Here is a 25,410-nt window from a genome sequence, read left to right as displayed (position 1 = left end):
CTCTCCTCCCACACTCTCTCACCCCTCTCCTCCTCCCTCCCAATCCTCTCCCCTTCCTCTCATAGCACCTCTCCTCCCCCTCCTCCTCCCCACACTCCTCATCCCTCTCCTCCTCCCCTCTCCTCCTCTCCCCCCCTCCTCTCCCCCTCTCTTCCTCCTCCTCCTCTTCTCTCCCCTCCTCCTCTCCTAATACCCCTCCCCCTCACTCCTCCTCCCTCTTCTAACACCTCTCCTCCCCCACACTTCTCATCCCTCTCCTCCTCCCTCCCAATCCCCCCCTCTTCTCCTCCTCCCCTCTCCCCTTCCTCTCCTAGCACCTCTCCTCCCCCACACTTCTCATCCCTCTCCTCCTCCCTCCCAATCCCCCCTCTTCTCCTCCTCCCCTCTCCCCTTCCTCTCCTAGCACCTCTCCTCCCCCACACTCCTCATCCCTCTCCCTCCCAATCCTCCCCCTCTCCTCCTCCTCCCCTTCCCTTCCCCTTCCTCCCCTTCTCCTCCCCCCTCTCCTCCTCTCCCCTCTCCCCCTGTCTTCCCCCACTTCTCCTCCCCTCTGCCCCCTCTCTTCCTCCTCCTCCTCTTCTCTCCCCTCCTCCTCTCCTAAAACCCCTCACTCCTCCTCCCTCTGCTCTCCCCTCCTCCTCTCCTAAAACCCCTTACTCCTCCCTCTCCTCCTCTTCCCTCCTCCTCCCCCACACTCCTCATCCCTCTCCTCCTCTCCCCACTCCTCCTCCCTCTTCTCCTCCTCCCCCTCTCTTCATCCTCCTCCGCCCTCTCCTGTTTCCTCCTCTTCCTTCCCTCCTCTTACACTCCTTCCTCCCTCTCCTCCTCTCCTTCTCCTCCTCCCCCTGTCCACCCTGCCCCTCTCCTCCTCCTCCTCTTCCTCCCTCTCCCTCTCCTGAGAGAGCAAGCACCAGGGTTACCCACCAGTCGTACCTACCCACAGAACAGCCATCTGCAGCCACCAGCCATAGCCACTGCAGGGCAAAGGGGTGGGGTTGGAGGTCTTGCTAAGGGGCGGCAAAATTAGGTTTCGCCTAGGGTGTCAAAAATTCTTGCACCAGCCCTGCCTATAACACACAAGAGAAGTCTGGCCTTAAAAAGTTTTGGCCATACTTCTCTTTTAACTCTTGCAGTGTGGATGCAGCCCCACTGCATGGGAGGTATTTTACCTTTATCAGAGTTAGGCTTTAAGTGTAACATAAACAAAGCCATAGGAAACTATTTTGCAACGTATTTTACATACAATTACAGACATGCCACATAGAATTCTTTTACAGAACTAGATTTACATTTAGGTAAACTTGACATGAACTGAATAGCATCTAAATCCAGGTTGACCAAATCCACATTTCACTTGACCAATAACTGTGTATAGGACTTGCCGTGGCCTCACACTATTCAGCCTAAACCTAAACAAATCCAGCCCTGATTGGCCTTCATCTTATATCTACCCTCCTGCCGATGGATGCAATGTGGCAATGCATGGCTACACTTGAGAGCATCATATATTGTATGTCTTTTTATATTACTTTACAGTGAACCATTCTTTGCAGGAAGATGTTTCTTGCTTATTGCACAAGTCCCTCATATATGATAACATTCATGGAACATTTTTTATTGCCTTTGAAATCCCTGTATATCCTTGGAAATCTGAAAATCGGTTAAAGTGTAACACCACCTTTTCCACTTGTAATAATCCATTAAAAATGTTTTATCTTTTGTACATTTTTAATGTAAAATCTTTCCTAATGAATAAATATTTTTACTGGGTGTGCCCATGACATTTACTTATGACTGAATGTCGGAAGCATCTATGCAAGGTGAACAAAATGTTCCCTTATTTTTTCTGATAGATTTATTCCTGTAGTAGGAAAAACGGAGAAGTGAAAAAATACGAAAAAACCAACAAGTAGCTGGCAATTACACAACAGAACAAATTGTGTCAAAACACATATAAAACAACAATTGGCAAGCTAAATAAAAAAAAAATGGTGATATGACATGTGAAATAAAATAATCAGTCCATAGGATTTCCATATAGAAATAAAGTGATATAATGTTGCAACACATGTCCAAGGAGAGTGAGCGACCATACACCCCAGTGCGCCTTCCACCATTTCATTAGCATCATCTAGTGGCCAAATTGCAGTATATATTCTCATTGAGGTATTTCAGAAAACTACTCCGCATATTGACGCAGGAATAAATATATTAGTAAAAATACAGTGAACGTTCGATCAGCTTGCCTAAATGTTTCTGACATTTGTGCAATGAATTATAGACCCCTTTAAAGTGGTTATCAAATCTTTACAACCAGTTTATATTACATGAAAGCCTATAATTAGGCCTAAACCTGCACAGTTTAGGAGATATCCCTGTATTTGCATGTGCTGACATCATCGGCACATGCGCACTTAAGCAAACTGAAGCAATGGCACATACATGCTGTTGCTTCAGTTGTACTGTGCCGTTACCAGCGGCACCCGCAGCGGTCCTCATTCACCACTTCAGCGGCCAACATCTCTCCGGGGGGGGGTACTTCCGTGTATCGCGGCTCCGGCGCTGTGATTGGCCAGAGCCATGATACCTATAAGTAACCCCCCCCCCCCCCCACAACCGTTCTCACATTTTAAAAATGGCACAGCTGTGCAGGGCTCTGCCTGTACAGCCATGTCATTCATTCACAGGAATCTATAATTGAACAAACTACAAATCCTGTCTGCCACTGCAGCAGACAACTTGTAGTTCTCAATGGACTGCGAGGTTGCTGATAGGCAACTGTGCCCTGAGCCCACCCAGTTGTGTGACAATAGTGAATTAATATTCGCTATTGTCTTCCCGATTCTCCTTCCGGCCAATCAGGAAGCGGGTCCTGAACCTGATTGGCCAGGGAGTCTTAGGACTCCCAGCAAATTGGGTCCCAGGACCCACTTCCTGTTTGGCCTGGAGGAGAAGCAATGCCTGTAATGAGAGGGGCTGTCCAGGAGGGAAGAGATGGAGTGGAAGAGCGGGAGACTGTGCGGATGAGCAGGAGCCCATACGGAGAGCGGGGAGATGGTGCATGGAGCAGTGTGAGTACCTATCAATTTCCGGCCTGTGCACAGGGGAAGGGTGGTGGCGGTATGTGCTAGTGAGGGGGGCAGGTATGTTTGCCGCACCCCCCCCCCCAAAAAAAATATTGAGCATCATCCGCCACTGCTATGGATACCAACATAATCACATAATCATTCACTTTGAGGACTCTGTGGATTTCAAAGCTCCTAAGCACTTCTACTGCATTGTTCGGTGATGTGACCTGGAGTGCCTTTTGTAAGGCCTCACGCACATGGCCATACAGGGGCCATACAATGTGCAGAGCCTGTGTAATGACATTCCATAAACCCGCTGCCGTTCAGCAGATAGTGTGCATCAAGAGCATACACTTGTCTATGTGTGGGTGCTTTACACAACCCCTGGCACAAAACTGTGTACAGCTGCCTCTTCTAAGGCATTTCAGTGATCAACTGTATGTAGTAGCAGCAAGGCCCAGGAATGTCATTACACTGGCTCTGCATGTTGTCTGGCTACTATATGGCCGTATGCATCCAGCCTCATATAACTGACAGGTATTTGTATACACTGACACGAATACTTACCCTCAATTTATGTCCACCCTCATATTGAATATATCAGAAGGTGGAGTTACACATTAAATGTAGTTAGAAATCCAAAGGCAATATCATGCAAAATCTGAAACACTAGCCTGAAATTACATAATGAATCACACTTAGAATAGGCCTAATATTCAGAACAACAGCACCATATAATCTACCAGTGCTATAGAAAAATAAACTGTAAATTTATTCACATCTATCTCAGCACACAGTGACAATGAGCTAAAACCGGACCAGATAATATAATGATACTGTCCACTGCACCGCTATTGTGTATAAGACAATGCTACACAATGTATTTATAGTCCTTATAAGAATGCTTCAGCACTCAAGGGTTTTACATTGTTTTGCTTTATTATATTATTTATTATATTATGCTTTATTATAAATATTAGATGATGAATATATTGTTGAGAAGTTTGTCAGTGCCTATATTCTTGTCTCATCGTATATTGTAATCTGGGTTTACCTTATGTCAATCAATGCATGACCAGTATTGTTAACATTTGGTAAGGACCAATAAACCTAAAAAGAACAAGTATACTATAAACAATACAGCTGTATTCTCTGTACACCTATGAATGATATTTACTTGTCTATTATTGTCACTTCTGATTGAGAGAGAACCAATGTTTAATGCTAGTGTATATACATTTTTGTAACTCCAGCAAATTCCTCAGTGCTTTACAAAGTACTAAGAGCTATTCATATTAGGCCATGTCCTCAGAGGAGTGTACAAAGTTAAATTTCTACAGAAATGCACACACAAACCCAGGCCAATTTGGGTGGAAGTCATTGAGTTTGGGCGGGTGCTAGAGCACCCAGAGAATACCCATGCGATCGCAGGGTGAATATACAAATTCCATGCAGCTAAGGTGCATAAAATAGCTTTTTTAATCCATTCTAGGAAATCATGCAAATTTGTAAACATTACCTTTCACCCTTTCCCTTTGTTCTGCTATCCCCTGTAAACTTTATTGTAGTCATCTCATTCAAATTTTCTCATTTTCTCATTTCAAATTTCCTAACAGTCAACTAAAGGCACAGAGCTCTCTACATACAATTACTGTTATATAAATTAAGGCTTTTATAGTATCCCTTTAAATGTTGATGTTCCCAAGAATAGCTGATGAGAAGTCCTCATGGGTGAGCAAAGATCACGTACAGCTAAAAATATGCTGGACATACCTTCCTTCATATAACCCTGAAAATCAATATAGCTGAGCTATTCTCTCATCTATCTCAATCCCCTCCAGCATATTTTATTTAGTGTATGCTTGCAGACACGCATTTACTTTATATAGATGACCATTTGGGCTGCTTGTTATCAACATAAAATTTATATTTTATTTTAATCACAATTGTGCATCTTTGCTGGCACCTGATCCTTTTTAGCTGATCTATAATAAAAAAGTAGATCCATTTTTATCGATTTGACTTGCCCTCTACCCACTGGTGGTCTTCCTTTTTGTCCATTTGGATATAATGCAAAATTTATGTGTAACCAACAAATGTACAATGAAGGTCCATATGCCAGTTATTTCCTAAATCAATCATATATGTAATATATAACATTGCTTCACAACAGTATATGATGACAATTCATCAGTATACAAAATGCAATATAACAAATAGTTCAGGTGCAACCTGACCTGGTAAATTATTCAGCCTTAAAATAAGGTTTCCATTCCCTAAGCAAGTATACATAGCGGTGTCTACATAATCACCTTTGACCGATAACTGTTTTCCCCAAAACCTACAACCTAAGCCAACTAAACAGCTTTATTACTGATAGGCAAATTCTAACTTTTGTCAAAAGTCAACATCTAAGCCTTCATCTTTGTGTCTACCCATTTTCTTAAAGCCAGGGGTATCTGGCATGTGGGTTGTGAATCCTATGAAGAGAGCAATAATAGCACCACAGCGCTAGATTTTAGAGTTCCGAATAAAAGTCCTTTATTTCATGGGCAGGATGAAACAAAGCAGCCAAGGTTAAAAAAAAATATACATTAGGACTCTCAGTGCTGTATGCGTATTGAAGGCTGGACGCTGGGCTCAAAAAAATCATAGTTTGCTGGCTACTTTGTACAAAACAGATGCCACTTTGAAAACAGAGAACCAGTAATATAACTTTTTATAAGCTCACAGTTGCACATGCAGTACTCAAAGTACCCGATGAAGGAGAACATTTTTTACCCCCTGAAACACATTAGACTTTTTGTTCCAGGTCATCTTGTCTATGCAATAATAAGTCTTTTACTTTCAACTCTAAAGACTAGTAAAGACAAGTATACAGAATGGATCCATTTTAGGTTTGATGGTCCTTTTTATGTTCTATTGTAATTGATTACATTTGAACCTCTCTAACAAAACTGATAATTAGAGCAGATTGCTCTCATTACTATAAGGATGCCTCTACTTACAAAGAGGTTACGATCTCTTTTTTCAAGGGAGGAACAAGACAGTGTCTTCATAGTACAAGCTTTTATAGATAATGTACCGTATATCATCATAAAACACCACATATGAATATCACTTACAGTACATGGGGGTGTACTAATACAGCATGAATTATATTTCCTTAGCTGTGCTCAGAACTACATGGGTTGATCTAAACTCATACTAAGAACCTGCCATTTTGCTACATTATGGAAAAATGTATAAAAAAGAGATTATACTTATTATGTAACATGATGACATAAATTTGCATAAAATGATGGACAATGGAATAACTTAGCACCTATTCATATGAGTTACTGATTTTTCATGTAACAAACAGAGGTATGATATTGCCCAGTCAACAGCTTGTGTAGGATCTACACGTTGAGGCAAGCTCATTAAGACACATCAAGTGAGAGGCTTCTAATGCATGTCTGCTTCCGAAAAGATACTAGAGATTAAAGTGGTACCCTTCCCACATTTCTGTTTCTAACTTAAATAGACATAAGAGCTGAGAAAGTCTTTTTTCATGTTTTTATTTCCTTTCAAAACCATTTGCATAAGTAGAGGCAAAAAAAAGCAGGGATTCTGATAATAGAAACAAATAATCATTGCTATGGAATGTGAAAAGAAGATTCAAAGAGAGGCCAGACTTCTGGAGCAGTTATTATTCTATGGGGTTGATTACTACTGGTAAATAGTCGGTTCACTTAGCAAAGGTATTTGCCCCAGAGCTTAGGGAATGTGGTGAAGTTTCAGTTTGCAAAGAATACCCAATCATGCTCAAGGAAAATTTAAAAAAATAGCAATTTTGTTTGGACATCATTGGATGATGGAAGTCAGCAGAGCTTCACTTCATTCACTAAGCTGTGGGGCAAATTCACTCAAAAACACAAGCTAAGAGTAGCTAGTAGATGAGCACTTCACTGACATGCAGATTACAAATTCATAAAAATAATATAAAAGTCCATAAAGACCTTAATATGATGAATAAAGCAGTAAGGGTGAGATGACTTGATATTCAATTCAGGGGTGATCAACACCAGTGGTCACTGGCAGCTCCTCAACAGGGTTTGGGAATCCCTTATAGATATGTGAAGGGCGCCAGATCAGCATAGGTTAAAATCAACATAAATTTATTGCACAATCACTTACATATAAAATTCCAAAGTTCTGTTTGCAAGGCTGGTGTGGTGTGCAAGGCAGACAGGCAGCAATCTGGATGGACGAGCTGCAGAGCACATAGTCGGGACCAGCCACAAGAGATGAAGCCTGCCCCCTCTGCTTGCCCCCGGTTCTCTGTCAATGGCATGTGTGTAAGCCGGAGATGCTGCTGGTCTCCATCTCCCATGGCGGGTCACGGTTTTGTGCCTTGTGGCTCATCTACCAGTCCATCCAGATTGCTGCCTGCCTGCCTTGCACACCACACCAGCCTTGGAAACTGAACCTTTGAATTTTATATGTAAGTGATTCTGCAATAAACTCATATTTCTTTTAACCTATGCTAACCTGCCCCCCTACTTTCTCTTCACATGTCAGGGGCAAATTCCCTTGCATAGTGCAACTTCCATTGCAAAACAAACAAACAGCCTATTTGCCTTTAGTGAATCAACCTCTGACTTGATTTACACATGCAGGTGTTACAAGTGTGAAAAGAGGAGAACTCTGTGTAATCGCCAAGTTATCACTAGCTGAGAACTTTCTTACTGCTCCTATGTTACAGTGAGCCCCATGCTCCCCATACTTATAAGTATTAGATTTTTCTCTTTCTGGCAGCCAAAGAATGTTAATGAATTTTTATATCCAAAACTTTTTTTTCTAGTTTTGAATAAAGTAAGGAAAGTGTGCAACCCCTGTCAAATATTTATTGATAACTCGGTCCCTGCTAGGGATGCAAAAGAGTCATATCTGTGTCCCCGCTAGGGAAATTCACCATATTTATTTACCCTGTTGACTATTGTCACTGGACGGAAATTGATGAGAAATCAAAAAAATTACAGTGGGCTTGGGATCGGGAGGTTACCGTAAAAACATTCCCATGTGGAGACCTGTTATGGTAACGACCGTCTATCTATCAGGAGATTCCTGCTTACTCTGGGGAGTTTTCCTCTCACTTCCTGTTGCCACTGGGACAGGAAGTGATGGTAGATCCTCCTCTACAGGGCAAAGACAGCAAAGCAAAAAAGGCTGACATGGGCTTTAACTAGCCAATCTCCTCTATCAAAAGCTAAGGAAGATTGTTTTGACTTTATATATACCTCAACTTCTCTTGCTGAAGCTGCATTCCCAGGAATGCAAAGTAAAAAAGAGCAGTGTGAGTAAAAAAATCTATAATGGTGTTAGCAAGTAGCATGGCTTATCAGCTCTCTGGCCCAAAGACTTTAGCAGTTATGGAAAGCTGGTGGCAGGTTTCAAATGTCATAATCTACCAAAAATTTTAATATTGACCCTTTTAAGATTTAGGAAAACCTTAAAGCAACTCTTTCATGTGAGAATCATGGAGGCTGCCTTTACTAAACTCTACTTCTGAGAATGTTAGTCCCCTGGTGGTCATACTGATTTTTTAGCTTACAGAATTTCTGGCAGGATCAATACATTTGTTTTTTAAAATTACTAAACAGATATAACAAAACTCTTTCAAATTTGTATTTAACAGACCAAAGGAGATCAAATAAAATAAGTTAATTGTCAGGATTTATATACACTTTAAGTCTGACACAACCAGGCAACTAGCATTCTCTTCAGGAGGTCGGGAATGGCAGCTCCTTTACTCTCACCATGACAATGTCACAAATTGTCAAATTGTTTACTTTACCTGACTGAAATAACTTAGACACTATTTTTTTTAATAATAGCCATCTTTCTTTATTGAATTAATCTTCTGTGATGTTCAGCTGTCCATAGAGCACAGGGCAATAGCAGAGACATTGAAGTCTTACTGCACACTTACCTTTTTTGTGGAGCTATTGCCATTTATCACCATGAACATTTGTTTTAATTTGCCCTGCTTTGGCTTGTGATTTCCCCCTTGTAATGCAGAACATCATATATAGTGGTCCATATGGAATGCTTAATTGGATGCCAAAGTGTATGCTATTGCATGTCTCAACATTGCCAGCACCATTCTGTGTTCTACCACATGGGCTTTTTTAAACTAAAAATGTTTATGTTTCTGAAAATTCATAATCAGTTAGCAATCTTATTAACTAGTTAAACTAGCATAGGGCAAAGTAATTTTTATGGGCACTGGAAAGCCATAAGAAAGAGTCTCCTACACGTTAAGCCACCAATAGGTCACCTGGCTTTCCACAACCAAACCAAATTGACCCTTATGCATATTGTACATAATTCTTAAAATATTTATTGCAATGTGTTCCTTTATAGGTTAAATCAAGTAAAATGAATGGTGAAGTACTCTATTAATTTTGTAGAGCAGAGACACAAAAGTATTTGTTAAAATGTTTTTAGATTTTTTGACATTCATCAAGTGCCTGAAAACTTTGGTGAGATGTTGGCTGCATGTTTTTTTTTTACTTTTACCATTGTTGTTTATCACATTTTCTTTTTATGCTGCCATACATTTTGAAAGTAATTGCCTCTTTTAGTGCACTGTTCAGCACAAAATAAGTGGGACTGCCGCACAAAGATGGTGGGACATTCTTTTACAAGGAAGTCTCCATGCATGATGAGCGGTGTATGCAGAAGTTCCTGGTCCGGCATCCTTCCTGACGATGCACTATAAGCACAGGGAAGAAACGGGCATCGTGATAAGTAGGGGGGTTTTCATTAATGGCTAGCTGGCTAGAGTAGGAGCAACATCGTTCATCTGGACACACACGATCTGCAAGGCTGCTGCTACGACTCCTCCAGAGGCCTGTCCTGTGGGATCCATGCAGCTGGCATAGGGAGAAACGGCTGGTGCTGAGAGAGAGGTGTGATCGACCCCCGCTGCAGCTGTGCATAGCATGGCGAGAGAAGATAGAAGAGCTGCTGGATGCTCTGTTGCAGCCTTCACAGCCTCTCAAGACACCACTGTACCCGCAGGCAGAATAGCCATTGCATAGTGAGGCATCTGTTAAATCCATCAGCACTGCCTCAGAGTAGCTTGGAATCAGCTGCCGATTGGTGCATATATGCCATTCTAGTTCAGTACTGTCAAAAGTGCTGACACGGGGCATTCTGAATCGGTATATAGGTTCCTCTGCTACCCCAGGTGACCTGTAATCCAACCCTAGAAGTTTCTCGATATGATAATGAACATGAGCAGTTCGATACTCAATAAAAACCCTTAGGGGCCATGAGAGCATGAGTAGGGCAGCTGCCCAGAAAGCATAATGGGAAACATACCACGGCAGCTGCTCTAGGTTCACATAAGCAATAACTAATTCCTTAAAGTCCACATTTTTTAGCTGCATTCCTTCCCTTGCCTCCATATAATCATCTAGTCCCTCAATTTCTGTGAAGAAGCGGGCTCGCTGAGTGAGGTACGAATTCTCAGACTCCAGGTTAGCAAAGCTGAAGCACTTGGTGAACTTTAGTTTGGTGGCAGGGTGGCGGTCTAGGTCCAATAGGTCTTTGGAAATATCTTTTATGCCACAATGAGAGTATTCAAATTCTGCTTCAGCCACGTGAGTGTTCACTCGTTCATGGTAGACCTGAGTAGTAGTATAGGCATCACCATGACGGTAGCGGGTGACTTGTCTAGTGCGCCGGACAAAGTGGTAGCTAATGGCCTTCCACCAGATGCAAGGTGTAGCTTGGCGCATACGCTGTATCTGATCATAAACACTAGTGACATCAGCCTTATGTTGGAGTTCACTCTTTGCATGGCAATGCCAGCATTCTACCAGGTAAACTACGTACAGCATTGCTAAAAAAGCCAGAGGAATGTAGACATAGCCATCAGAGCAAGGGCTGCCATGGTAGATCATGGATCTTCCCTTAAGGGAACTGTCAAAACTGAGCTTGGTCACACTGGTAACCTGGCACCAGGTTACAGCACAAAGGCATACAAGCATGAGGATGGAGAGAAGGAGACATTTCCAGTGAGAATCCCGGCACATAGACGAACTCAAGGACTGCTTCTCTGGACGTTGCTGTAGAAAGTCAAGGAGAGAAAAAACATGTTAAAAAAGTAAACATATTATGAAACAGCACTGTATATTGTGATGAACTCAATGGAGCATGAACATTTTTATAGCCTAGGATAAACAAGATATTGTAACACCCAGGAACCAGTTAGTTGAGGAAAAGCTGCACCAGATTTTGCACTCTTCAGTTGTAGTAAATCAACTCCACTGTGTCTCTTCTCCCTTCAAGTGCATTACCTGGCCTTTGAGTTAGCAGATGAGCACCAGAGGTTCTCAATACTGTTCTGCCCCTTTTTTATGCCATGTGGATAGAACAAGTGTTATTGTTTAAATTTAAGAGCATATTGGCTACTCCCTTTTATCCAATTATCCTTAAAATTAATCTCTGTCCAGGCAATTGATATTAAAATATTTCTATATTCAATGAGGGCTTGTTTACTGCTGGATAAGAATACGTAAATGCAAGGGCTGTACTGAAAGTAATGGAAAAGTGGGCATAACTTTTTATTCCCTTCCATAGGTCATTTAAATTTCACATGTTGGTAGAGTAACTCTTCCACACTAGTAACTCTTCTACTTGTTTTTCATTGCAGGTAAATAATGGATACCAAGCAGAAGCAACATGCCATCGCTATGTTCTCGATGAAGGAAGGGTACAGGCTGTCTGACATCCACAGAAAGCTACAGAATGTTGAATTGGTGCTATCTCCATAAACATTCTGCGGCCTTCTGTAGATGTTGGACAACCTCTTTCATCAAGAACTTAAAATTGGAATGTTTCTTCTGCTTCAAATCCATTATTTACCTGCAAGGAAAGAGAAGAAGAGTTATAATAGAGTTAGCCCCTGTACACACGGTCGGACATTCCGATGGAAAATGTCCGATCGGACCATGTTGCCGGATAATCCGACCGTGTGTGGGCTCCATCTGACTTTTTCCATCGGAATGTCCGACCAACAAAGTTTGAGAGCAGGATATAAAATTTTCCGACAACATGATTCGATTGGACTTTGTCCGATTGTTTGTAGAGAATTCCGATCGGACAAAGTGCCATGCATGCTCAGATCAAATTACGAGACCAAAGCTATTGGCTACTAGCCACAACGTAGTCCTGTCGTAACGAACAAACCTCATCACGTTCTGAACGATTGGATTTTCCGACAACTTTGTCCGACCGTGTGTATGCAACACCAGTTTCAGATAACATCCGTCGGAAAAAATCCAACGGATTTTGTTGTCAGAATGTCTGACCGTGTGTACAAGGGCTAAGCCCCTGTACACACGGTCGGAGATTTTGCCAACCAAATCCATCGGATTTTGCCCGTCGGATTTAGTCCGACGGATTGTGTCCGAAACTGTTGCATACACACGGTCTGGCCAAGTTGGCGAAAAATCCGATCTTTCAGAACGTGATGACGTAATTTAGTTACGATGAGACTACATTCAGGCTAGTAGCCAATAGCTTTGATGTAGGAATTTGATCTGAGCATGCGTGGCACTTGGTCCGATGAAAATGCTCTACAGATGATCGGATTAGGTCCGTCCGGCCCAGTTGGTCGGGAAATATTTCCAACATGTTGGAAAATTGGGTCGGACGGAGATTCGGACAGAATCAGTCCGATGCATACCACACACAGTCGGATTATCTGACGACACGGTCCGATAAGACTCATTCCGACAGATTCTCCGACCGTGTGTACAAGGGCTCAGAGTTACTCTACCAACATGTGAAATTTGTACCTCTTTAAGTTTATAATAATGAACATATGCCCTGGGTATTAGTAAGTAATACCACATCCCATGTTTATGGTCAATTCTAATGTCCAAGAGAAGACAAAAAGGAAGCATGTGGGGACTTTACAGGTGTTTTTCCTCCTGTTACAGGGTCAATTCTAATGTCCAAGAGCAGACAAAAAGGAAGCATGTGGGGACTTTACAGGTGTTTTTCCTCCTGTTACAAGTCCCTATGTGCAGGCTTTCCATTCAAAATGTAAGTTTAGCCAGGCACGTTTCTGCAGTGAAAAAGATTGGCATTATTATGTTTTGTTGCATATGCACTATAGCATCTCGTTGTGCATTTTATATTATTTACATGCAATATGTAATGTGGTTGTTAACCCTGCAGTGCACCACTCCTGAGGAAGCTCCAAGTGAAACACGCAGATAGAGAGACCTCATCTACATCTATATATGCACAGTACATACATTATACACATTATTCTGGATAGCTATATGGCCATTTTCTCTAGAGTAAACTGGGAGTGTAGATAACATTACATACAGTAAATATATACTGTATATATATATATATATATATATATATATATATATATATATCAGTATCCCAGCCACAGATTCCCTTTAATTTGTTTAAATAGATTTGCATGTTAGGGAAATCTCATCCCATTTACTCAGAGAAATATAGAGGAAGAGGGCTTGTACTTTTTAGGCACGACCACATAGGTCTAATAATCTAAAAGGCTATTTATTGAACATAGAAACAGCATTAAAGTCAACACTGAATAAAGTCCAAGTCGCAGAGTAAGAAAATATGAACTGTACATAGCCAACGGAAATAACATGAAAAGATTGATGGTGGATAACTACTCATTCTATGATCAGATATTGAATTCCAGATAGAGGCTATGAAGACAGATTGAAGATGGGGATAAAATCCTGGGCTCTACATGTTACGCGCCTTGCGCTTCTTCAGGAGAATCAAAAATAAGACGTACTAGATAAAAACAAAATATACAAAATATGCAAATAAGATCACAAAAATACATAGCACATATAAAATATACATTGGTATAACAGTGCATCCATAGAAACCCTAAATGGACGCACTGTTATACTAATGTATATTTTATATGTGCATTGTATTTTTGTGAACTTATTTGTATATTTTGTATATTTTTTTATCTAGTAAGTCTTTTTTTTGATGGTCCTGAAGAAGCGCAAGGCATGTAACATGTAAATAGCTTTTTAGATTATTAGACCTATGTGGTCGTGCCTAAAAAGTCAAAGCCCTCTTCCTCTATATTTCTCTGTCTAAATCTTAGGACGTGGCACCTGATATTTTTAGCAGTATCCACAGTACCACTCTGTGGTGATGCGTAATAGTTTATTCATCTCATTTCCTGTCCCTGCAACAGCCTGTGACAATATTGCTTGGAAGCGTAAAAAGAAAGTGGAGGATATTCTGAATGTATAGCTGAAAAAAGAAAACGATGCAGCCACCACATCTAAGGACTGGTAATTTACAATATATACCAGTTTTGTTCTTGGATTTTGATACACTTTAAACACACTTTAAAGCAGAATTTAACGGTATCTGAGCACCACAAACTGAAAACACAATTTATTCCATCCATGTCCCCATACTTTATTTTTATATTTATTTATATAATCACTTTAAACTACCCCCTAGTATTTGTATCCATGGTCATCTTAAGGGCAGATGATTCATGTAACCTTTTTTTCCCTGGAATCTATTGGCACTCCGCTCAGGCATGCATGTAGGAGAGCATGCTTAGCTGAGAAAGCCCCTCCTCCCCTCCTCCAAATGAAAGAAGAAAAAATACCCTTGAAGACTTATGGGATGTATGACATCATTTAGGCCTGGGCCAAAAGCCAGGAACAGTGGCGGTGTGTCCATAAGGGTGCATGGGCGCTGCCTCCTCTCTCCAGCCACCCCCTCTATGACCAATGGATAGATTCATGCATAGCAACCCTTTATTCAGGCGTGTGAATTACAGCAGCGGGGGTGTTTTTGAAGCATAGGCTCTAATAGGTGTCAAGCACGGCACCAAGCACGTGCCAAGCACAGCGCTCACAGTGCACCTAGGTGTGTTAGAAAAGTGAATGAATATTTTCTTTCCTAACACTGAACCGCCTCTCCGCCAGTCAGGTGCTTGGGTCTGTTACCCATCCCCCATCACCTGTTTGGGTGAAACAACAGGCGCTGTGATTGGATGCCGGACGGGAATAGACACATGGAGGACGCCGCTCACCATCACCCGCTGCCCCACCGAGACAGGTTAAGTGCCGGGCAGACGACGAGCGGGCGGGGGGGGTCACAGTAGCAGCATTTGATGGCACAGTGGCAGCATTTTATGACATAGTGGTGACATTGGATGGGCACAGTGGCAGCATTTGATGGGCACAGTGGCAGCATTCGATGGGCACAGTGGTAGCATTCGATGGCACGGTGGCAACATTTTGATGGGCACAGTGGCTCCATTTGATGGTCACAGTGGCAGCGTTTCATGGGTACAGTGGCTGCAGTTGATGGGCACAGTGGCTGCAATTGATTTTTTTTCAGAATTTTTCAGTTTGTTTGCGCCTCCCCCTTGCAGATTGCTGTGGGGGCACTTGTGCGCGCTCTCTTCCAAGCTGGCTCTCTGCGTTCATAAGACACGAAGAGCGTGGATCAGCCCCACTCCTTCCTCAGTGGCTGTGATTGAGAGCAGTGGGAGCCAATGATTCCTGCTTTTGAATCTCAGCCAATCAGGAGGGAGAAATCCGGGAGAACCTCGGGTCTCATGCACATCGCTGGATCGAGATTGGGCTTAGATAAAAGCTAAGGGGAGGCTGAGGGGGGAGCTGCACACAGAATGCATGAAGGTAAAAAAACGTAAGCCTTTACAACCACTTTAAAACTTAAAAAAAAAATGTTTCTCTATAATGCAGTGATAATGATATACAGATCTAAGAAATGTTGTAGACATGGTTCCAAGGGTCCAGATTATATGACATCCCTTTGGATGGCAAGTTACACAATGTAATACTGCACATCTGTTGGTAAGTCAGTGGCAGTTGTACTGAAAAAGTACATGGATTAAGCCAATTCCGTTCCTTCCAAACTATTCAGTGCTATGTAAAGAACTAATAAAGTCCTTCAATCAATAAGCTTAAGGCCTCATGAACACAGGACATGCGTCAGGTGTTTTTTTATAGCTTAACAATGCCTCTCCGTGTTATTTTATGTGTCCATGCACACGTAGGCTTTTAGGAGCTGTAAGTGGCATAGGAGTTTTCAAGCTATAAAAAAAATCCAGGACCAGGGCGTTCTGGAGCAGCAGTTTTAAGCTGTAAAAATGCCTGACACGGGTAAACATGGCTAAACGCCTAATCACTTACTGCAGAATAGGTGGGCTTGCTTCTGGCCCCTAAAACATTGGGGTCTTCCTGACCCAAGAGTGTCTCCAAACTCATTACAAATAATTGAAGAGCTCTGGACGGCCGCACTTCAAAATAAATTCAAATGCCTTTTATTCGTGAAGCAGAATCACACAAAAGTGGGTCACAGCAAAGCAACAATAGCTAATGCCTTTCACACTACCAAGAGTGCTTACTCGTAGCTATGAGTAAGCACTCTTGGTAGTGTGAAACGTGTTGGCTATTGTTGCTTTGCTGTGACCCACTTTTGTGTGATTCTGATTCACGAATAAAAGGCATTTGAATTTATCTTGGAGTGCGGCCGTCCAGAGCTCTTCAATTATTTGTAACAAGTATATGCCATGCCTGCACCTGGGTTTCTCCATTCCTGGAGGCAGGGCCGTCTTTAATATTGATTGGACCCTGGGAAAAATTTTCTTAGGGCCCCCCTCCCCCCATGCAATTTCGCTCTCCACCTTCTCTGAGAAATACATAATAAATAGCAGCTAGACTTAAAATCAGTTTACTGTATCAGATCAGGCAGCGTTTGCGATTGGTTGCCAGAGGTTACAGCATATCATTACTGCTTACTGACTGGTTGCTAGAGGTTACAGCACTCCTTAAGGCTCACTGATTAGTTGCTAGAGGTTACAGCACATTTCTGCTTGTTGATTGGCTGCTAGAGATTGCTGTACAGTAATACTGCTCACTGCACATCTTCTCCTCACTGCAGGTGGGCATGATATACCTATGAATGCTGCCTTTATTTACATATCAATGCAGCTGGCCTCAGCTATTTACATATGCATGTCACTGCTATTTACATATTAATGCCAGCATTTCCATGTGAGCACAGGGTCTGCAGGTGAGTCATATGTACACAACAATAGGGCAGAGCTGGGCAGCATTAGTAGCAGCACAGGACTAAAACTTCAAGGGACAAGGGAATGTAAACTGTGATAGTTGGCAAGTATGAGGCAGCTGCTTTGAGCCCCACAACAATGACAGGGCCCAGGGCAGCTGCCCCTTTTGCCCTGCCTTAAAGACGGCCCTGCCTGGAGGGGCTGTTTTCTTGGATTTGTGGACTTACCTGGAGCGGTGGTTCTCTCACATTTTGAGTGTCTCCAAACTCCCCACCCTCCTTTCCTTTCACTTACGTTTTTCTCTCTACCTACTCTTTTCTTAAAGCGGTTCTCCACCCTAAAGGGGAAGTTCCGCTAACCTGATCCCTCCCCCCTCCGGTGCCACAATCGGCACCTTTCAGGGGGGAGGGGGGTGAAGTTACCTGGATAATCCAGGTATCTGCACCCACTTCCGGGACAGACCGCCGCAGACCCCCGCAGATGCCCCGCCCCCCCCTCGTTGTGTTCTGGGAAACGCACAGTTCCCAGGACACAGCAGGGACCAGAAGAGACGCGCAGCGCGACTCGCGCATGCGCAGTAGGGATCCGGGCAGTGAAGCTGCAACGCTTCACTTCCCGATTCCCTGACAGAGGATGGCAGCAGAGAGACGAGCGATCGCTTGTCATCTGCCGCTGACATCGCTGGACCCTGGGACAGGTAAGTGTCAATTTATTAAAAGTCAGCAGCTGCAATATTAGTAGCTGCTGGCTTTTAATATTTTTTTTTTAGGTGCAGAACCACTTTAACTTTACTCTAAGGCCTCATGTACACAGGGTGTTAATGAAAAGAAGGTGCAAAGCCAGTACCAACAGCAGGAAAAAGCGGCTGTAAAAGCGCGCTTTAAGTAGCGTTTTGCATTGGCGTTCATCAGCGTTTCTCTGCCCTCTTCTATTTTACAATACCAAATCCAATTACTACAGTTTAAAAATTCCTGACGCAGCTTAATGCTATATACAGCATTTACATGTATTTTGCCGCTTTGCTTTGCAGCTCGTTTTTTTTAAAGCCCTGTGTGCATGAGGCCTATAAGCTCCTAAAAGTCTATGTGTGCATGGACACTTAGAATAACATGGAGAGGCATTTGTAAGCTGAAAAAAAAAAAAAAAAAGAAGCCTAACGCTGCTAAAAGCGGCTGTAAAAACGCCATGTGTGCATGAGGCCCAACTCTTGCCTTTGTTCACTCTTTACAATGACAGTTTGCCAACAATCACTCCGAATGGAGAATTTTTGAGCTGTTAGTCTCTCCTATCTCCAGGAGGTGATAAGCCTATCTATGCTACTACAATCTCAATGAGCTCTATGTAATTCTTAAAGTGATTGTAAAGTCTTGTTTTTTTTTTTTTTTTTTTTTTTTTAATAACAAACATAATATACTTCCCTGCTCTGTGCAGTGGTTTTGCACTGAGCAGCCCGGATCCTCCTCTTTTCAGGTCCCTCTTTGGTGCCCCTGGCCCCTCCCTCCTATTGAGTGCCCCCACAGCAAGCAGCTTGCTATGGGGCACCCGAGCCAAGCTGCAGATCCCTGTGTCCACTCAGACAGTCCCCTTTCTCTTCTGATTGTCTGACTAATTTTGATAGACAGCAGAGGGAACAAATGGCGCCGTGGTGCTGTCTCAGCCAATGAGAAGGGGAGTCCCGGGCAGCTGAGACACACATGCAACATCACTTGATAGAGATGGGGCTCAGGTAAGTATTAGGGCAGCTGAGGGGGGCTGCTGCACAAAGAAAGCCTTTTTATCCTAATGCTTAGAATGCATTAAAGGAGTTGTAACGGCAAAAGGTTAAAAAACCTTCTGTGTGTAGCAGCTTCCCTCAGCCCCCCTAATACTTACCTGAGTCCCATCTCTCTCCAGCAATGTCCACAAGTGTCTTAGCCGTCTGGGACTCTACTCCTGATTGGCTGAAACACAGCAGTGGCGCCATTGACTCCCATGGCTGTCAATCAAAGTCAGTCAACCAATCAGGGGAGAGAGGGGTGGGACCAGGAGCTGTGACTCGGCTCAGAGCAGCCCAGATCCTTCTCTTCTCAGGTCCCTCTTCGCTGCTCCTGTCCCCCTCCCTCCTGTCGAATGTCCCCACAGCAAGGAGCTTGCTATGGGGACACTCGACAGGAGGGAGGGGGACAGGAGCAGCGAAGAGGGACCTGAGAAGAGAAGGATCTGGGCTGCTCTGTGCAAAACTAACTGCACAAAGGAGGAATGTATAACATGTTTGTTATTTAAAAAAATAAAATAATATATATATATATATATATATATATATATATATATATATATATATAATGGGATTTTTATATACAGCTTACCTGTAATATCCTTTTCTTGAGAGTACATCACGGGACACAGGAGCTTCATTACATAGTGGGTTATATAGGCACCTCTGGTGATTGGACACTGGTTGACCCTAATTAAAGAGAATTCCTCCCCTATATAACCCCTCCCATCTGGGAGGCACCTCAGTTTTGTAGCAAAGCAATAAGAAACCACGTAAAACCCAAGAGGGGCGGGAGCCCTGTGTCCCGTGATGTACTCTCAAGAAAAGGATTTTACAGGTAAGCTGTATATAAAAATCCCATTTTCTTGATCATACATCACGGGACACAGGAGCTTCATTACATAGTGGGATGTCCCATAGCAATGCTCAGGTTGAGGGGAGGGAGACACAGATCATAAATATAGACCGCCAGGGACCTGAGGACCTAAACTGCAGCCTGCAGTACACTGCGCCCGAAGGCGATATCCTCTTGCCCTCTGACATCCACCTGATAGAATCTGGTGAATGTGTGGACTGATGACCAAGTCGCAGCCTTACAGATCTGAGCCAGGGAGGCCTGGTGATGCACTGCCCAAGAAGCACTGACAGCCCTAGTAGAGTGCGCTTTCACCTGAAAAGGAGGAATCTTCCATTTTAAGCTATAGGCCTGAGAAATAACCTGTCTGATCCACCTTGAGAGAGTGGACTTTGACGCTGCCTGACCCCTTCTAGGGCCTTCTGGCAGAATAAATAAACAGTCAGTTTTTCTTATCTGAGCAGTTGCTTGAAGATAAAGACTGATTGCTCTAACCACATCTAAAGTGTGTAAAGACTCTTCCTCTATGGACTGAGGGTTCGGAAAAAAGGATGGTAGGATTATATCCTGATTCAGATGAAAACCCGAAACCACCTTAGGTAGAAAGGACCCGTTGGGACGCATAACCACCCGGTCCTTATGGATAATTAAATACGGCTCTTTACTGGAAAGAGCTGACAATTCTGATACTCTTCTAGCCGTGGATATGGCTACTAAGAAGACCAGCTTTTTAGTCAAGAGAGCTAAAGAAGCCAGCTGTAAAGGTTCAAATGGTTGGCCCTGTAAGGCCGAGAGAACCAAATTCAGATCCCATGGGCATACCGGAGGTTTAACTGGCGGTTTTATCCGCATAGCCCCCTGGATAAAAGCCCGTACTAGGGAATGTGATGCAAGAGGCTTTTGAAAAAACACCGACAGGGCCGAAATCTGCACCTTGATAGTGCTTATGGCCAAATTCATTTCTAGGCCTGACTGGAGAAAGGCCAAGATTCTGTTAATGACATACTTTCTAGGATGCCACCTCCTGAGTTCACACCAGGAAACATATGTCCTCCAGATCTTGTAATAGATACGCCTGGAGGCCGGCTTTCTGGCATTGACCAGAGTAGAAAGGACTGGCCCCGAAAGGCCACGGTCTCTCAGAATGTGGGTCTCAGCAGCCAGACCGTCAAATTCAGACTGCGTAAAGCAGGATGGTAGATTGGACCCTGTGAGAGCAGATCTGGCCGGAGAGGGAGGGTCCATGGCCTGCCCACTGCCAACTTCATGATTTCTGCAAACCATGGTCGCCTGGGCCAAGCTGAGGCCACCAAAAGGACCGACTTCGACTGCCTCTTGACCCTTCCCAGGAACCGCGATAGCAGCGGGCTCGGGGGGAAGGCATAGATCAGATTGTACTGATCCCAGGGAACCGTCAGAGCATCTGACCCCTGGGCAAGCGCATCTCTTGTCCTTGACACAAACTTGTCCAGTTTCCTGTTGAATCTGGACGCAAACAGATCCACGTCTGGAGTGCCCCACTTGTGACATATGTTCTGAAACACGCCGGGGTGCAGGGCCCATTCTCCTGGGCATAACTGCTGGCGGCTGAGAAAATCCGCCTGCCAATTCTCCACTCCTGGGATGAAGACTGCAGAAAGGCACGGAACATGCTCTTCTGCCCAGACAAGTATGCGATTCACCTCCTTTTGGGCCACCAGACTTCTGGTACCGCCCTGGTGATTGATGTAAGCCACTGCGGTGGCATTGTCGGACTGAATCCGAACCGGGAAACCTCGCAGTCTGTAAGACCACTCTATGAGTGCCATGTAAACTGCCCGAATCTTCAAGATATTTATGGGCAGCAGACTTTCGGTCGCAGACCATTTCCCCTGCGAGCACGTTCCCTCCAATACGGCTCCCCAGCCTGTCAGGCTGGCATCCGTTGTAACAATCTTCCATGAGAGGGGAAGAAAAGTTTTGCCTTTCAGCAAATTCCTGGTTTGTAACCACCAGACAAGACCTTTGCGTGTCCCGGGGGATAAACGCATAGGAAGATCCAGGGATTGGGGCTTCCTGTTCCAAACCGCAAGGATGCATCTTTGCAGAGGCCTTGAGTGGAACTGGGCGAATGGGACGGCCTCGAATGAGGCGACCATCTTTCCCAATAGTCTCATACACAACCGAATGGAGGAAGATCTTCTGCCCAGAATCAGACGCACCAGATCTCCAATGGCCAAGGCCTTTAGCCTTGGAAGAAATACTCTGCCCTGAGCGGTGTCGATAATCAAACCCAGGTAATCCAACCTGGTGGTCGGTTGTAGGGACGACTTTTCTAGGTTTATAATCCAACCTAGGCGCTCTAGATGTTCTAGCGTCCTGGTGACGCTGCGACTTAGGCACGCTGCAGTTCTCTCTACGAGAAGCAAGTCGTCTAGGTAAGCCCTGACGGCTATGCCCTGAACACTTAAGATTGCTAAGAGAGGGTCCAGAATCTTCGTGAAGACTCGAGGGGCCGTAGCCAGCCCGAACAGCAAGGCCACAAATTGAAAATGGCGCCGCTCTACCGCGAACCTTAGAAACTTCTGGTGTGCGGGAAATATTGGCACATGGAGATATGCGTCTTTGATATCTATTGATGCCATGAATTCTCCCCCTTGCAGGGAGGAGACCACAGTGCGCATTGACTGCATCCGGAAGGTCTGGATGTGTAAAAACCGGTTTAGGTCTCTCAGATCCAGGATAGGTCTGACACTTCCGTTTGGCTTTGGAACGGTGAAGAGATTTGAATAAAACCCTGAACCCTGATCTTTCGGGCTCACTTCTACTATCAAACCCTGGGATAGTAACTGATCTAAGGCCAGGAATAGCGGTTTCTGCTTTACTGGATCCCTGGGGATCCTTGACCTTAGGAAACGAGAAGGTGGAATCTCCTGAAACTCTAGCCTGTAGCCCAGAGATACTGAAGAGATCACCCACTTGTCTTGAATCTCTTCCCGCCAGGCGCCTGCAAACTGCAGGAGCCTTCCCCCCACTCTGCCGAGCGGGGGCGCCCCTTCACAAGGAGGTTTTGGGGGTCTGCTTGGCAGGCTTTCGCCCCCAAGTCTTTTTCTGTCCCTGGGCTCGGCCTTGAGGCTTTCTAGCAGAGGAGGGCTGAGAAGGCCGTCGCCACTGTTTAGAGCTTGATGCTTCGGGAGAGAGAGCACGCCTAAATGAAGGACGTTTGCTCTTTTTGACTGGAAGGAGAGTAGACTTACCTCCTGAAATATTTTGGACGAATTTATCTAATTCTTCCCCAAACAAACGCTCCCCCTTAAACGGGAACCCAGTCAAATGCTTTTTGCATGACAGCTCAGCAGCCCAATTCTTTAGCCATAGGTCGCATGTGAACCAACATGAGGGACAAACGTGATGCTTGTTGGACAGAATCCAAAATCGCATCGATTATGAAACACAAGATGTGAGGCATCTCTGCATAATTCTCTACTTCCTCACTGGGAAGGAGTCCAAACATCTGTTTAACCTGTTCCTTGAGGAACTGACACAACCCCACGGCTGCGACTGTAGGCTGCACCACAGCGCCAGCCATGGAAAAGGAGGCTTTTAATAAGGTTTCCAGCCTTTTGTCAGTTGGATCCTTAAATACCTGCGCATTATCCAAAGGACAAGTTAGGTTTTTATTCACACAAGAAACAGCCGCATCGACAGATGGGACCCCCCACTTCTTGGTGAAACTTTCCTCCACAGGATAATGCATAGAAAACCTTTTGGGAGGAGTAAACAGTTTATCGGGATGTCCCCAATCCTCATACATCAATTTATCCATTAAAGGATGAATTGGGAAGGAACAAGCAGTCTGTGGGGCTTTCCTGACTCCCAGGGAAGAGACAGAGGATGTAGCGACTTGAGCAGCAGGCATTCTGAATGTGGTACGCACCAATTCAGTATAATACTGCACCTGCTTTCTGAGTGCCTGGGAGGAGGGGACTATCTCCTCTTCCTCTGACTCATCCGACTGCTCATGATCCCTATCCAAAGATAGGGATCCCTCCTCATTTTCAGAACAACTATCTGAGAGAGGGATTTCAGCAGAGGGAGGGGATCTACCCCTTTTCCTGCTATCTTTTAGGGAAGCAGAAATAAAATTCATGATCCTCCCTTCAAAACCCTCCAATGTAGCCCTAAGGGAGTCCTCAGTGACATAGACCGGGGCTGCGACATTAGGAGAGGCTGCAAAGCCTGAAAGGGGCACCGACTCGTCTTAAGAGGCAGGCTCCAGTCTTGCAGAGGGGGATGGTAATTTACAGGCACTTTTGGAACCCCTGGACCTAGGCGGTGACTTGCCAGTGCTCTCATTACCTCCCCCTGAGACCCTCTTACGAGGAGACATAGTACTAAGCTACAAAGCAGAGGTACTAGTACAAATGCGATCACTGTTGCGCTTAAAGTCTCACAATAAATCAATATATGCTTAAACTGCACAAGCTGATGCTGAGTAGGTGTCTTAAAGTTTGCCTGGATCCAATCCCCATGGATGCTTACAGCCCACAGCTCCTGTGTCTCCAGTTACAGTCCCCTGACACTCTGGGCTTTTTAAAACTGCCGCCTGGCGCCTGCGCAATACAGCGCCGTGCACACTAACGTGCACGGCTCGCAACCACACCCCCCCTCCTCCATTAGGCCGTGCACGAGGACCGCGGAATCCGGGGGGGGAGGAGAACCCAAAGGGAGCAACGTGGGACCCCTGACCTGCGTGGGACCCCTTTTTACCTTTAACCGTGGCAGGAACTGTAAAGGAGACGTGAGTAGCTGGAGAACCAGACTTTCACTGAGCGTGTTTGTATTGAAAGGCATGTAAGTATGCATCAGGCTGCTCTTACTCCCTCTAGTGGTGGAAACCAGGTAAGACATACAACTACTCACAATGAAGAAATCCATTCATATATTTAAATATACAGGATGACTTCCCTTACCTGTCCCCGCCGCAGGAATTGCTGATATCAGACCAATTCCAGCCTTCACCCATCACGGCGGGTATTGTTAGCCAACCTTCAGGTATATCTGGGGCTCTTACGAAAAGATCCTCCCACCTGGGCCATGTAGAAAGCTCTGCCAGAAACTTACGGGCGCTCTGAGTAAACAGTACCCCAAGTCTGGTTTTCCCAGAGCCCAGTCTTCCAATGGAGAGGACTTACAGGCAAAACCTCGTTTCTTCGGCAGACGAGGCCCGGGTACCATACCATCTTGGGAGTCAAATATCGGCCCGAGGTATGGATCCGGTTTGTTGTAGCCCTTCGGCCCTCGCAGGGACCTGCATAGAGCTAAGTTTTACGTGACCATCGACCAGACACTGGCGAAAAAACTGAGGTGCCTCCCAGATGGGAGGGGTTATATAGGGGAGGAATTCTCTTTAATTAGGGTCAACCAGTGTCCAATCACCAGAGGTGCCTATATAACCCACTATGTAATGAAGCTCCTGTGTCCCGTGATGTATGATCAAGAAATATATATATATATATATATATATATATATATATATATATATATATATATATATATAGACTTTACAATCAGTATAAGATAAAAAAACCTTCTGCCTTTACAATCACTTTAAGTT

The 25,410-nt window shown here is 44.3% G+C and overlaps 1 protein-coding gene across 1 annotated transcript in view; it reads right to left on the bottom strand.

The window, feature by feature from the left end:
• Nucleotides 1-1,209: 1,209 nt before the first annotated feature.
• The window catches only part of LOC143943032 (transmembrane protein 151B), a 145,793-nt gene continuing 121,592 nt past the window's right edge, over nucleotides 1,210-25,410 (bottom strand). The window contains exon 2 of the mRNA XM_077464520.1: nucleotides 1,210-11,188. Within this exon, the coding sequence (XP_077320646.1) occupies nucleotides 9,755-11,188 (1,434 nt within the window). The 3' untranslated portion in view covers nucleotides 1,210-9,754. The remainder of the gene's footprint in view (nucleotides 11,189-25,410) is intronic.

This window comes from Lithobates pipiens, unplaced genomic scaffold, assembly GCF_037356315.1.
Source record: "Lithobates pipiens isolate NorthernLeopardFrog02 unplaced genomic scaffold, aLitPip1_a1.2 Scaffold_30, whole genome shotgun sequence".
Classification (NCBI taxonomy): domain Eukaryota; kingdom Metazoa; phylum Chordata; class Amphibia; order Anura; family Ranidae; genus Lithobates; species Lithobates pipiens.
Note: the sequence above shows the minus strand (reverse complement) of the source record. Positions and strands in the feature narration are given on the sequence as shown.